The 16382-nt window shown below is 39.2% G+C and overlaps 1 protein-coding gene across 2 annotated transcripts in view; it reads right to left on the bottom strand.

The window, feature by feature from the left end:
* Nucleotides 1–979: 979 nt before the first annotated feature.
* Nucleotides 980–16382, bottom strand: part of acp1 (acid phosphatase 1) — a 36764-nt gene continuing 21361 nt past the window's right edge. For both annotated transcript variants that reach the window (XM_059982002.1, XM_059982003.1), the window contains exons 4-6: nucleotides 5848–5909; nucleotides 1446–1551; nucleotides 980–1300 (exon numbers count right to left, since the gene is read on the bottom strand). In XM_059982002.1, the coding sequence (XP_059837985.1) occupies nucleotides 1223–1300; nucleotides 1446–1551; nucleotides 5848–5909 (246 nt within the window). In that variant the 3' untranslated portion in view covers nucleotides 980–1222. The remainder of the gene's footprint in view (nucleotides 1301–1445; nucleotides 1552–5847; nucleotides 5910–16382) is intronic.

The raw sequence follows: 16382 nt of genomic DNA on the forward strand, positions 1-16382 counted from the left end.
TCACCCCCCAAAATAATATACAAAACAGTATACTTATTATTTAGGGAAATTGCCAAAGGGTGCTCTGTGTTAACTACCTATTCACATTTCCATTTCTCCTGACAGTCATCTAGCTACTTGCCTCCTGGAATTTTGGGGTGACTACTTCCTTGTAACTCCTGTATTAGCCGAAGGTCATGCAGCTACTGCTCCAGATTCCTAACAACGTCTCAAGGAGCTGCAGTTGGATAACCTTCATGCAGAAGTATGGGAGACTCTGGGTCTCCTGGGGTTCCAACATCCGGCATGAAGAACACAAAACAGCCAGTAAGAGAGAAAAAAACGAGAATCTTAACAGAAGCTTACCAAGAGCCAACACTTCTTTTGAGCTAAAGCTTCCTTTGAGCCAAAGCTTGACACTTCTACTCTCACCACTGGCCTACTCCTAACAATGGTCACCCCGCTTGTCCCTTCTGTACTTTTAAACAAGCGTCACCAATCTGCGAGAAATCTCATCGCTGTGGCCTGCTCCTGCTGCTGATTGGGCTGTTGGATAAGCCTGTTATCCAAGCTCCAGGTAATTCCTTCTTCAAGACTCTCATGTTAACATTCCATAGACCAGAGGCAAATTTTATAAATACATCATTTTAAGGTGTTTAAGATTGCTAACAATTATAAGTGTGCTATATAAATGCAAGTTTTTTTTTAAACCAAAGTAGTTTTATCTCTCAAAGAACAGCATTAAATGTATAATTGTAAATAGTAATTCTTTACATGTTTTATGGTATGGGAAAATTTTTAGCATTCAAGTCATTCAGGCTAAAATGTATTTTTAAAAAGTGGAAAGGAATTAGTTGTAGCAACATCAATATAGAATAAATTTAATGTGCTTAGCAACTTTTCACTCTTTCTTGAACATACTTAAACTCTCAACCATATTATTCATTTTGTAGCTCTGTGCCATACTTCCCAGAAATTAACCAGATTAAAAATTCATGAAGACCATCAAATGCAAGTTTTAATGAGGTTTTAGCAGTTTTAAAATTTGCGTGGATGAATACTTCTGTCTACTCACTACAGAGAAAACAGGAACATTGAAACGTATGTTTAATATTGTTAGCTATATTTAATTTAATTTCCAGTAACTAGATCTGGAAATCTGAAACCAATGATGTTAGTAAATCCAGGCTCAATGATATAATTTGTTCTAATACATGATAAAAATAACTCCTCTTGAACGTAATTAATTATTAGCTTCCAGGAATGCTGTGCAACACCTTAAGCACTGCTGGTACACTTCTTCAAAATCTGATTCCTCTCCCTGGAATAAGAAGCAAAAAAAAAAGATAAAACAAAATCTCCAAAACAGACACAAGATGGGATTGAAGAATAAATATGATTCCAATTAAAGCTTTGAGCAATGTAAATTTTATATACACAAAAAATAATTTGAAGGTTTTACTTACATAATAAGGATCGTGTATAATAAGCTTCTTTTGTGGATCATATGATCCAAGTAATTGTATTTTTGACTTTGGATTGTTTACTTTTCCAGCCAATGATTTTAAAGATCTGCAAATTTATCAAACAAGAGCTAGAATCCTTCCACAAATTTTGAATCGTATTAATAATAATCACAATAGTAACTAAATTCTTCCACATGGAATTCTGTATACTGCTTAACAAATAGTTAAAAAAAAAACTGATAGAAACTTTGATATCAGAAGGATGCATTTTTAAATAACTCCATAATTAGGTCAGAGGAGAAAAAACATTAAAGATAGAAATTATTTGAAGTAAATCATTTACTTATTTAATATGTGACTTTAAGAAAGAGATTCTGAAAATATTAGTATTAATTTGAAGATAATGAAATATAAATTTATAATCTAATTTAATTGCTGAAAAAAAGAGAAAATACAAAGATAATACTTGAGTAATGGCATAAGCATCTAACTATCTGAAATAAAAATGTTAAGACTTTGATATTCTACTCAAATTAGCATTCACGTTAGCTCAGCAACTCTTTTGGAAGCAAGTTCAGTACAATGCTCTCCATTTTGCATTGGTACTAAATAGATAATTTAGTAACTGGTATGACTGCAAAATAATATTAAGCAAAACTAAAGGTGAGTTGTAGTTTCACATTTCTACTATTTACGATTTGCACAGAGAATGCATCACTAAACTTGTAACGATTTACCACTATGAGTACTTGCTTCTTTTAGAGTCACAGTCATAAAAATAAAAAAGTACAGCACAGAAACAGGCCCTTTGGCCTACCTAGTCCATGCTGAACTATTTAAACTGCCCAATTTCATTGACCTGCAACCAGACCATATCCCTCCATATCCCTGCCACCCATGTACCTACCCAAACTTCTCTTAAATGTTCAAATCAAGCGTATATGCACCTCTTCTGCTGGTAGCTCGTTCCACATTCTCATGACCCTCTGAGTGAAGAAGTTTCCCTTCTCGTTAAAAATTACACCTTATACCCTTAACCCATGACCTCTAGCTGTAGTCTCACCCAACCTCAGTGGAAAATGTCTGCTTGCATTTACCCTATCAACATCCCTCATAATTTTGTAAACCTCTATCAAATATTTCCCCAATCTTCTACGTTCCAAGGAATAAAGTCTTGATCTATTCAACCTTTCCTTACAACTCAGGTCCTCCAATCCTGGCAACATACTTACAGATATTTTCTGTATTCTTTCGACCAACAGACAACTCACACGACTGATTTTTTGTCCCTCAACTACTAATTTCTAAAAAGATAGACTCAACATTCTACTCTCTAGACCTTTCTGTGTGTTTATATTATTGTTTTTTCATGCTGCAATGGATCAGGAGTAATAATTATTTGGTCCTCCTTTACACAAGTGCACTGAAAATAACATTAACCAATTCTGAATTTGAATTATCATCTCTTACTATCACCCTGATCTCAGATTTAACAGCGCTCCACTTTCCATACCTTTCTGTGTATCCTTCTGTATTACCAAAATTCCCTTGAATATTTAATTCCCAATAATCTCAACACTGCAAACACAATTCTGCAATGCCTCTTTGTACTGATTTGTTCACTAATTCATTGGCCTTGTTTCAAATACTACAGAAATTCAGATAATGTCCTTACCCTCATTGTCCTTTTCGAATCTAGTAACCTTTGTGTGTTTTGCATTTGACTTTTCTGTGCTTCATTGACTTTTTCATTTCTAATTTTTGCTTTGGTCTCTGTCTTTCTGCCTGGATTCCCACCGTCCTGCCATATTAGCTTAAACCCTAATTAGTGGCAGAGGCCATCATATAACTCATACAATTTTATAACATCTTGATTAGATCACAGTGGAATGAATATATGCTTGCAGTTCTGGAAGAACATGATTGTACTGATGAAGATGAAGAGGGGTTTCAGCAAGATGTTACCTGGGATGTAATGCTTTAGTTATGAGATGTGATGGATAGTTTGGATTTGTTTTCATTGGAGCAGAGGAGACCGAGGAAGAGACCTCAGTGTTTTACAAAATTATGAAAGTTGTACATAGTAATAGATGTTTCCTCATTGAAACCATAGTTGGGTTGACAGTGAAAACCAATACCCATCATTGCGATGTCTAAATCCGGAGGGCCCAAAGAAAACAGGGAGGAGGAAAAGTGCAGAAGGGATCTGAGGAAGGAATGTTTTCAACAAGCTGCTGGTAGTAAACTAGAACTCATAGCCGAAGGTAACAGTGGAGTTTCTCAAATACAAGTAGTATCTGAAAGAGCACTTGAGTTGCCAAGACATGGAAGCCTATGGATCAAGTACTGGCAAATGGGATTAATATAGGTATTGTGGGCTGAGGGGGCTTTGCTGTATGACCTCTTGGATCTTTGATTCTATGATATAACATTGGGACACTTGAAAATAATCAAAATAATCAGGCAAATACAAAAGAGCTTTATATAAAGGGAATATGACCTTTTTTGGATTTAATATGTGCTGAAGATGAAGGAAAACTTTTGACAGTTGGATTGCCAAAAGGCAATTGATAGGGTGCTAATGCTGGAAATAAAACCTTGTGGTACAGGAAATAGCATGGATAGAATGTTGGCTGGCAAACAACAAAATGAATATTGGCATTTTCTTGGTTGACAAGATTTAACATGTGCGTTACCAAAAGACTGGGACATTAACTTCATATAAATGACTTAGATGAAGGAATAAAGATATAGCTGCTAAATTTGCAGATAAGAGAAGGATGTTTGTAAATATAAGGAGTGTATAACAAGATTAAAATAAGTGAGGAGGCAAAGAGTTGGCAAATAAGCCCAATGTGAAATTGATCATTTTGACAAAAGAAATAAAATGGCACACATGACCTAAAGGGTAAGTGATTTCAAAGATCTAAGATGCAGATGGATCTAATTGCAAGATTTAAAAACTCTAGAGTACAGATTCAGCTTATAATAAAAAAAATGGACATTATCATTGATTGCTGGGGATTAAGTACAAATCTTTTGTTGGAAAGGGCATTAATGAGACCACATCCAGAGAAGTGTATAGAATATTGCTTTATTTAATGAACACTGCTAATGTGTTGCAAGCAGTTCAGATAAGGTTTACTAGATTAATACCAAAAATGTGCTGGCTGTCTTTAGATCACAGGTTGGAAAGCCTGCGCCTGTATCCATTGGATTTTAAAAGCGTGAAACTTGATTGAAACATATTAGATCTTTAGGGGTTTTGGCAGGATGTTTTCTACCTGCTTGAGAACTTCGAACCAGGGATCGCAGCTTAAATCAGAATCAGATTTATAATCACCAACATGTGGTCGTGAAATTTGTTAACTTAGCAGTAGCAATTCAATGCAATACATGACGCAGAAGAGAAATAATAATGTAAATCATTTGCAGTATACGTACACCGAACAGATTAAAAATCATGCTACATATTAAAAAGAATAAGATAAGTGACCACTCATTTAAGATAAAGATGAGGTGAATTTTTCTCTCAGACGGTTGTAAGACTTTGTAATTCTCTTCCTCAAGGCACTGGAAGCAGCATCATTCAATACTTCAAGGCCAAGTTTCATAATAAGATGAGGGGTTACTGGAGTGGGAACTTGCAAAGTTGGAGCCAGAATTAGATCAGTGATCTTATTGAATTGCAAAGTAAGCTCAAGGGCCAAAAGGTCAATACCTTATTCTAATATATATTCATCTATCAATTGCAAAAAAATCCATTCTATTATACCAAAGTGAAAATATCAAGTAATTGGGAAAACAACAAGGTGTGTAACTATATTTCCCCCACATTGTCTGAATAAAGAGGAAAACCAGCCAAATAAGAGTTTCATTTTTAGCACTTTACAATTGGGCATAGCATGTGATTTTCATTCTATTAGAAAACTTGGGCAACATACACTACAATATTACATGAAGAATATGTTATACCATTTAAGAGACCAGAATGGAGTAGTATTAGGAGTTCTACCCAACAAGAAGCCAAATACCAGCATATGAACAATGAAAATAGGTTTTGAGAGAGGTTCTAGAGATTATACTTTTTAAAAAATCTAAATAATTCATAAAGCTCCACGTGAACAATAATCCCTTTCACTCCCTCACATTTCTATTTACAAGTTTTGAAATGATTTTAAGGAAATCTTCACAAGTGATTTCCAGATAAGGAAGTTCTACTGTTGAGATATAGTATTGCAAGGAAACTATAACTGTTGGTTATGTACCTATTGTGATTCACAGAGGAAGATAATTGATGTACACAAAGGCTAAATCATTTTATGCCTGGAAATATTTTAACACGACAGGTGTCAAACCTGTTTCAAACTACATCAGCTGCAGAAAATATTATTTGACTCACCTCAAATTGCTGTCATCCATGCAAAGCATAAAATCAAATGTTGCAAGATCATTGTCAGTTACCTAGAATTGAAAAACGTAACACAAAAGTTTTATTTTAATCATTAGATTATTGCATAATTGAATAATTAACATTTTAATAAAATTACTCAAACTATTCTGCTCTACTGAAATAATCTTGCAATCAGTGATTTACTGTATGATCCTCTCTCATTTCCAAGTGATCCAGAGAAAAAAGTACCAACTTGATCAAGTTCCACGAGTCGAGGCAAACAACCTCGTAAATCTCTTCTTCATTTTTTCCAGCTTAATGGCATCTTTTCTATACCAGTATTGCCAAAACTGAAAATAATCCAAATTTGTCATTACTAATGTCCTGTTACAATGGCAACATAACTGCCAACATCCATACTCAGTGCCCTGACTGATGATGCAAACATGACCAGGTGTAGCTGTAATGCCATGTTTACGGAGCTGTGTACTTTTACTTTTGGCTGCCTATGATTTTTTATCATGTGCAGCTAGGTTAAGATGACAGATGATTGCATCACTGAAAAAATGGTGCAGGTCATTGTGATTCAGATTTTTGGGCTAATGGAGTTTCTTCTGGAGCACAGATTATGTATGTCAGAGGGATTGTTGCACCTGAACTTTCAGTGAGCAACATCATAACAGGCAGATTTGCTAGGGAGGGTTTAAAATAGTTTGGCAGGAGAGAGGAAGTCTCAGCAGCAGGAAGGCAAATGAGAGGCTTGAAAGTGATTCAGGTCAGTGACGAGCAAGCTGAATACACAACACAGGCAGAAGCATGCAGGTTGCAAGATAAAACTGATGGATTAAATTTCATTTATTTCACTACAAGAGACCTGACAGGTAAGGTGGAGGAACTCAGAACAGGGATAGCTACAAAGGACTGGGATGTTATAGCCATTACAGAAATGCAGTTAAGGGAGGACTATGAGAAATACAAAGGGCCGATCTCCTTATTGGTGTGTACTACAGGCCACTAGATACTCAAAGGGAGTTAGAAAATATATATACGTAGGGAGATTGTGGAGAGTTGCAAGAAAAACAGGATTTGGGACTGTTATAATGTTAAGGGCTTCGATGGGGTTGAATTTGTTCAGCATGTTCAGAAGTTTCCTTGGATAATATATAGAGGGCCAGCTAGGGAAAGGGCACAGGTCAACCTCCTCTTGGGTAATAGGGTGGGGAAAGAGACTGATATAATATTGGAAGAGTACTTTGGTTAGTTCTATTTGTTATTAAATAGTTATAGAAAGGAGCAAAACTTTTCCACAAGTTCAGGTTTTAAATTGGAGCAACACAGAATTTGCAAGTATGAGACAGGAACTTGCAAAGGATTAGGTTGTTTATGAGCAAGGAGACCTCCAGCATGTGGGAGTGAGAGCTCAAGTTCTGCATGTTCCTACTGGAGTAATGGACTGGGTTGACAAAGTAGGAACACAAGCAATATTGAGACAGTGGCTTGACAAAATGAGACATGGATTGGGTACAGTCCGGAGTGAATGGTCCTGAGTTTGGATCCAGCGAGCTCCCTTGCATGCTTTCCATCCATGCTAGGTTGAGCATCAAGCTAGCAACTCAAACTCATATTAAAAAAAAACTGCAGAATGCTACAGAATCGCCTCATGGTAAGCAATCACCAAAAATATCGGTGCAAAAAGCTTGTCATGACAGCACCCCAATGACTCCACCAGGAGTTAAGGGCCTTCTTCTTCTTTGGATGTGTACAGGGAATGCAAGAGTGTAATGAAGGAAATCAAGATATGGGGGCATGAGACAGCTTTGGCAGAGAATATTTAAGAACTCAAATAGATTTTTACAGTATATTAAAGACAAAGGAGTAACCAGAGAGAGAATAGAGTACCTATGAGACAAAAGTGTATATCTATAGCATAGCAAATCTTCAAGGTCCTCAATGAATATTTCTCCTCTTTTTTTTTAAACTGTGGTGGAACACAAAGACTTTGGAACTAGGAAAGTTATTGGGAAAATTTTGGAAAAAGCACACATTACAGTAAAGGAGGTCCTCAATGAGCTAAAGTGCATGAAGGTAAATAAATTTCTAAAACCTGATCAGGTATATCCAAGAAAACTGATAGTCGTAGATGCTGCCTGGCCTGTTGTGTTCCACCAGCATTTTGTGTGTGTTGTTGTTTGAATTTCCAGCATCTGCAGATTTCCTCGTGATTACAGGATTAAATGGCTTGTCATATATAAAGTGTCTGTGGCCTCTGGGCCTTTATTCACTTGAACTCAGAAGAATGAGACGGGATGTCATTGAAACCTATTGAATGGTGAAAGGCCTTGATAGATTGGATGTGGAGAAGATCCCTCCTATGGTGGCAGTCTCTAAGACCAGAGGACACTCCTCAGATTAATGGGGTGTTCTTTTAGAACGGGGATGAGGAGGAAATTCTTTAGACAATGAGTGGGGAATCTGTGGAATTTGTTGCCAAAAGCAGCTGTGGAGACCAATACTTCATGTATATTTAAGGATGAGGATGATAGATTCATGATTGGTCAGGGCATGAAGAGAAATGCGGTGCGGGCGGGGGTAGGCCAAGAGAAAAATGGATCAGCCATGATGAAATGGCAGAGCAGACTTGATGGGCCAAATGGCCTAATTCTGCACTGATATCTTATGGCCTTATGAATCCTGGCTGAGATATTTGCATTATGATTCATCATGGATGAATTGCCAGAAAATTAGAATCAGCTTTATTATCACTGACACATAGATTTGTTGTTTTGTGGCAGCGGAATAGAACAATACATAAAATTACTATAAGTTATCATAAGAAATATAAAAATAATAGTGCAAAAAGAGAACAGAACAGTGTTTGTGGGTTCATGGTACCATTGAGAAATCTATGGAAGAGGGGAAGAAGCAGTTCCTAAAACTTTGAGTACGAGTCTTCAGGTCCTGTACCTCCTCCCTGATGGTAGCAATGAAATGAGCAATGTGCTGAATGGTGAAGATCCTTAATGATGGGTGCTGACTTCTTCAAACACGTCCTCTGTTGATCCGATGCATTGGAGACAGCATACCAGGTGATGATGCAACCAGTCAGAAAGTTCTCTATGGTATAGTAATATAAAAATTTCCTAGTCTTTGGTGACATACAAAATCTTCTCAATCTCCCAATAAAGTACAGACACTTGCATGCATTCTTCATGATTGCATCAGTATGCTGGGCCCAGAATACCTCCTCTGAGATGCTGAAGCCCAGGAACTTGAAGCTGCTCACCCTGCACAATGAGGACTAGTGTGTGTTTTCCTGGCTTCCCCTTTCTGAAGTCCACATCAATTTCTTGATATTAATGATGTTGCACTCAACCATTCAATGTATCTCACTCCTGTATGGCTCTAAAATTCTGCAATGTGTCATCGGTGAACATATAAATGCGGTTTGAGCTGGGTGTAGAGCCATAAAGTCATAGGTTACTACAGTACTTAAAAGGCCATTTGACCCATATAGTCCATGCCATACTATTAATTTGCCTAGACCTATCAAACTGCAGCTGGACCATAGCCCTTTATACACCTCCCATCAATGTAACTATCCAAATGTCTCTTGCTGAAATCGAACCTGCATACATCACTTCTGCTGGCAGCTCCTTTACACTCTCACCACCCTTTAAGAGAAGATTTCCTTCCTGTTCCCCTTAAATATTAAACCTTTCATCCTTAAAATATATCCTCTAGTTCTTGTCCAACCTCAGTTACAAAAGCCTGCTTGCATTTACCCTATCTATATCCTTCATAATTTTGCATACCTTTATCAAATCTCCCCTCAATCTCCTATGCTCTAGGGAACAAAGTCCAAACTTATTCAACCTTTCCTATAACTCCTTTTTGTTCAGGTTGTACCTCCCCCAGCAGAGGCCCCAATGATCCAAGAATCTGAAGCCCTACTCCCTACACCAGTCTCTCATCTGCATACACCTGATCATGCTATTGCATTTGTTTAGTGCCCCTTATCTAAGAAAAGATGTGGTATTGGAGCGGGTCTAGAGGAGATTCATTAGAATGATTCTAGGAATGAAAGTGAGACAATGGATGTTGTCTACAAGGAATTAGCAAGGTCTTTGGCAAAGTCCCGCATGGGAAGTTGGTCAAGAAGGTTCAGTCACTTGGCATTCAGGATAAACTGCATTAGACATTGGCTTTGCAGGAGAAGCCAGAGAATGGCAACAGGTAGTTGCTTCTCTGACTAGAGGTCTGCAACTAGTGGAGTGCCACAGGGATTGGTGCTGGGTCTGGTTTTTGTCATCGATATGAACAATTTGGACGACAATGTCAGGAAATTTGTGGATAACGCAAACACTCCTGGCGTTGTGGACGATGAGGAAGCTATCAAAGCTTGCAGTAGGATTTGGACTAGCTGAAAATGAGCTGCAACATGGCAGATAGAATTTAATGCAAACAAGTATGAAGTGTCGCACATTGTGAGAACAAACCAGAGTAGGACTTGTACACTGAGAAGTGCGGTAGAACAGAGGGATCTGGGAATACAGATCCATAATCCCATGAAAGTGGGACCACAGTTAGATAGGTTCATAAACAGACCATTTGACACATTGGACTTCATAAATCAAGGTACTTAGTGTAAGATTTGGGGTGTTGTATTGAAGTTGTATAAGTTGTGAAGCCTAATTTGGAGTATTGTGTGCAGTTCTGATTATCTACCTGCAGGAAAGCTGTAAATAAGGTTGAAGGAGTGCATAGAAAATTTACAGGGATGTTGCTGGCAGTTGAGGACCTGAACTCAAAGGGGTCCGATATCCTAGCAGGCACATTTAATAGAGCCGTTAGGGAGGGTATAAACTAATTTGGCAGGGGGATGGGAACCAGAGTGATTGGGTTGAGGAAGGGGAAGACAGAAATAAATCAGAAATAGTGTGCAACAGAGATTATAGAAAGAACAGGCAGGAGATGAGGCTTAATCACAGCCATTGGAATGAGTTAACTGCATGGTGCAGTTAAAACAGAAAGGAACAAATATTGGACAGAGAATGTTAAATTTGAATGCCCGCAGCATAAGGAATAAAATGGATGATCTGGAAATTCAGCTACAGATTGGCAAATATATTGTGGCTATCTCTGAAACTTGGCTGCCATTGGGAGCCAAACCTCCAAGGGTATATGGTGTATCATAAAGATAGTTTAGCAGGCAGAATGGGTGGTGTGGCTCTGCGTTTAAGAAATATTAAATCATTAGAAAGAGATGACACAGGATTTTAACATGAAAGTGGATTGCCAAAACCAGGTCTGTACTAGACCTCAAGAGAGAATCTGTAGAATGTTTAAGGGATGGCTTTTTAGAACAGCTTGTTGTTGAGCCCACTAGGAGATCAGCTGTGCTGGATTGGGTATTGTGCAATGATCCAGAGGTGATAAGAGAGCTTAAGGTTAAGGAACCCTTTGGGAACAGTGATCACAGTGACTTAAGTTCACATTGAAATTTGAGAGGGAAAAAAATAAAATCCGATGTGTCAGTATTTCAGTGGAATAAAGGAAATTACAATGGCATGAGAGTGAAACTGGCTGAAGTTGACTGGAAAGGGACATTTGCACGAAGGACAGCAAAGCAGCAATGACTGGAGTTTCTGCGAAAAATGAGGGAAGTGCAAGACAGATATATTCCAAATAAGAAGAAATTTTCAAAGGAAGGAACACTACCATGGCTGATAAGTCAGAGCCAAACTAAAAGCAAAAGAGAGGGCATACAAAGAAGCCAGAACTAGTGGGAAGATAGAGGATTGGGAAGCTTTTAAAAACTTGCAGAAGGAAACTAAGAAGGTCATTAGGAAGGAAAAGATGAATTATGAAAGGAAGCTGGTGACTAATATCCAAGAAGATACTAAAAGTTTTTTTTAAGTATACAGTCGGCCATCCTTATCCACGAATTCAGCATCCGCGAATTCAACCAACCACGAATCGCGAAAACCCAGAAGTGCTCTTCCAGTACTTGTTTGAGCATGTACAGACTTCCTTTCTTGTCATTATTCCCTAAACAATGCAGTATAACAACTATTTTACATAGCATTTACATTGTATTAGCTGTTAAGTAACCTAGAGATGATTTAAAGTATACAGGAGGACGTGCGTGGGTTATCATCGATCGGGATTGAAAAAAATTGGAAATTCTTGTGGGACACCACTAGTCACAACCCTCCAATTTGAATGTACTCCCTCCACCATGACCCTCTACCTTCTGCAGGCAAGCCAATTCTGAATCCACCTGGCCAAACTTCCCTGGATCACATGCCTTCTGACTTTCTGAATAAGCCTACTATGTGGAACCTTGTCAAATGCCTTACTAAAATCCATGTAGATCACATCTACTGCACTACCCTCATCTATATGTCTGGTCACCTCCTCAAAGAACTCTATCAGGCTTGTTAGGCATGATCTGCCCTTCACAAAACCATGCTGACTGTCCCTGATCAGACCAGGATTCTCTAAATGCCCACAGATTCTATCTCTAAGAATCTTTTCCAACAGCTTTCCCACCACAGATGTAAGGCTCACTGGTCTATAATTACCTGGACTAACCCTACTACCTTTTTTGAACAAGGGGACAACATTCACCTCCCTCCAATCCTCCGGTACCATTCCCGTGGACAACGAGGACATAAAGATCCTAGTCAGAGGTTCAGCAATCTTTTCCCTTGCCTCGTGGAGCAGCCTGGGGAATATTCCATCAGGCCCCAGGGACTTATCCGTCCTAATGTATTTTAACAACTCCAACACCTCCTCTCCCTTAATATCAACATGCTCCAGAACATCAACCTCACTCATATTGTCCTCACCGTCATCAAGTTCCCTTTCAGTGGTGAATACCGAAGTATTCATTGAGGACCTTGCTCACTTCCACAGCCTTCAAGCACATCTCCCCACTTTTATCTCTAATCGGTCCTACCTTCACTCCTGTCATCCTTTTGTTCTTCACATAATTGAAGAATGCCTTGGGGTTTTCCTTTACCCTACTTGCCAAGACCTTCTCATGCCCCCTTCTTGCTCTTCTCAGCCCCTTCTTAAGCTCCTTTCTTGTGACCCTATATTCTTCAATAGACCCCATCTGATCCTTGCTTCCTAAACCTCATGAGAGGAGAGAGTTGGGGTGGGCAGAGGGGAACAGTGAGGGAAGGGGCCCAGTGTGAGGCCCCTTGTATGCTGTCTTCTTCCACCTGACTAGATTTTCCACTTCACTTGTTAACCATAGTTCCTTCACCCTACCATTCTTTATCTTCCTCACCGGGACAAATTTATCCCTAACATCCTACAAGAGATCCTTAAACATCCACCGCATGTCCATAGTACATTTCCCTGCAAAAACATCATCCCAATTCACACCTGCAAGTTCTAGCCTTATAGCCTCATAATTTGCCATTCCCCAATTAAAAATTTTCCTATCCTCTCTGATTCTATCCTTTTCCATGATAATGCTAAAGGTCATGGAGCAGTGATCACTGTCCCCCAGATGCTCACCCACTGACAGACCTGTGACCTGACCCAGTTCGTTACCTAATACTAGATCTAGTATGGTATTCCCCCAGTCGGTCTGTCAACATACTGTGATAGGAATCCATCCTGGACACACTTAGCAAACTCTGCTCCATCTAAACCCTTGGAACTAATCAAGTGCCAATCAATATTAGGGAATTTAAAGTTACCCATGATAACAACCCTGTTATTTTTGCACCTTTCCAAAATCTGCCTCCCAATCTGCTCCTCGGTATCTCTGCTGCTACCAGGGGACCTATAGAATACCCCCAGTAGAGTAACTGCTCCCCTCCTGTTCCTGACTTCCACCCATACTGACTCAAAAGAGGATCCTGCTACATTACCCACCCTTTCTGTAGCTGTAATAGTATCCTTGACCAGTAATACCACCCCTCCTCCCCTTTTCCCCTTTTCCCTCCTCTCAATCCCTTTTAAAGCACTGAAATCCATGAATTCCTAAAGGTTAACCTCCAGGTTGAGTCGGTTGGGAAGATGGTGAATGCAATGTTGACGTTCATTTCTACAGGTACAGAATATAAGAGCAGGGATGTGATGTTGAGGCTCTGTAAAGCACTCGTGAGACCACACTTGAAGTACTGTGTGCAGCTTTGGGCTCCTTATTTTAGAAAGGATATACTGACATTGGAGAGGGTTCGGAGAAGATTCACGAGAATGATTCCAGAAATGAAAGGTTACCATACGAGGAACCTCTGGCAGCTCTTGGGCTGTATCCCCTGGAGTTCAGGAGAATGAGGAGGATTGCAGAGAAACATTCCAAATGTTAAGAGGTCTGAACAGATTAGATATGGCCAAGTTATTTCCCATGGTAGGGAAGTCTAGGACAAGAGGGCAGGACTTCAGGATTGAAGGACGTCCATTTAGAACAGAGATGCGGAGAAATTACTGGAATCTGTGGAATTTGTTGCCACGAGCAGCTGTAGAGGCCAAGTAAGTGGGTGCATTTAAGGCAGAGATAGATAGGTTCATGATTAGCCAGGACATCAAAGGGTATCGGGAGAAAGCAGGGGAGTGGGGATGACTGGAAGAATTGAATCAGCGCATGATTGAATGGTGGAGCAGACTCGATGGACCTAATGGCCTACTTCTGCTACTATTTCTTATGGTCAGGAAGTCTAGGACAAGCAGGCACAGCCTCAGGATACAGGGACATCAATTTAAAACAGAGATGTGGAGAAATTTCTTTAAACCAGAGGGAATGGGGAATTTGTTATCACAGGTAGCTGTGGAGGCTAGATCATTGTGTTTACTTAAGGCAGAGATTGATAGTTTCTTGGTTGGATATGGCATCAAAGGTTATGGGAGAAGGCTGGGGAGTGGGGCTGAGGAGGGGAAAGAAAGGATCAGCAATGAACGAATGGCAGAGCAGACTTGATGGGCCGAATGGCCTATTTCTGCTCCTATGTTTTATGGTCTAAACTATGTACATGTATCCTGTGATCCAGCTCCTCTGAAATACTCAATGGGGTCTTGCCATTCACTGTGTATTGTCCTGGTCTGCTTTAACTTCACAAAATGTATCACTTCACACTTCTATGAATTAATTTCCCATTCACATTGCCTACTTTCCCAGTTGATCTGGAACCTTAGACAACCATTTTCACTGTCTGCAATATGACTAATCATTGTGTCATTTGCAAACTTATTAATCATGCCACCTAAATTCTCTTATAAACCATTAAAATGTATGACAAAAAATACAGGACACAATATTGGGACCAGTGATACTACTTACAAGTCTTCAATCTGAAAGGTCAATTTTGTATTCAAATGCCATCTCAGTTTGGACCCCATGTTATCTATTCTCTGGACCAGCCTACCATACAGGACCTTTCAGTGAACACTGTAGATGTCGACTATGCTCGTCAATCCTCTCAGACACCTCAAAAAATTATAAGATGATCTCCCATAATCAAAACTATGTTGATCATCCCTAATCAGTCCTTGCCCTTTCAAATGCATATAAATCCTATCGCTCAGAAATCCTTCCAGTAACATTCCCATTACCGGCCTGTAGTTCCTTTTAAAGAAAGTTATAACATTAGCTGCCCTGCAAACTTTTAGTAATCCAACCCATGCCTAATGAAGATATAATATTTATATCTCTGCCAGTGCCCCAGCAATCCCTTTCTTTGCTTCTCAGAATAGCTTGGAATGCACCGAATCATACCCTGGGGATATTTCCAACTTAATGTACTTGATAACCTACAACACTTCCTCATTCATAATGTTGCTATATTAAGTTTCAAAGTTCAAAGTATATTTATCATCAAGGTACACAGTACGTTACCATATACTACCTTGGGATTCATTTTCTTGCATGCATTTATGAAAAAATACAACAAAATTTTACAAAAAAAACTATATATAAAGCAAAGACTGATAAACAAATATGCAAATTGAAGGCAAACCATACAAATAAATATACTGCAAACACGAGTTCCCAAGAACCCTTAAAACTGATTCTCTAGGTAGTAGAATCAATTCAGAGTAGTGGTAAATGAAGTTATCCACACCAGTTCAGTAGCCTGATGGTCATAGGGTAATAATTGTTCCAGAACCTGGTGGTTTGCAAACCAAGGCTTTTGTACCTCCTGCCTATTGATGGTTGTGAGAAGAGGGCACGGGCTGGATAATGCGGGTCTTCGGCCCAAAGACTATTGATGGAACAACACACACAAAATGCTGGTGGAACACAGCAGGCCAGGCAGCATCTATAAGGAGAAGCACTGTCGATGTTTCGGGCTGAGACCCTTCGTCAGGAGTCCTGATGAAGGGTCTCGGCCCAAAACATCAACAGTGCTTCTCCTTATAGATGCTGCCTGGCCTGCTGTGTTCCACCAGCATTTTGTGTGTGTTGCTTGAATTTCCAGCATCTGCAGATTTCCTCGTGTTGACTATTGATGGATGCTGCTTTCTTGTAGTAGTGTTCCATATAAATGTATTGTCAAGCTTAAATTCAGCATTGGAGCTGTACTTAG

Source organism: Hypanus sabinus, chromosome 10 (assembly GCF_030144855.1).
Source record: "Hypanus sabinus isolate sHypSab1 chromosome 10, sHypSab1.hap1, whole genome shotgun sequence".
Classification (NCBI taxonomy): Eukaryota; Metazoa; Chordata; class Chondrichthyes; order Myliobatiformes; family Dasyatidae; genus Hypanus; species Hypanus sabinus.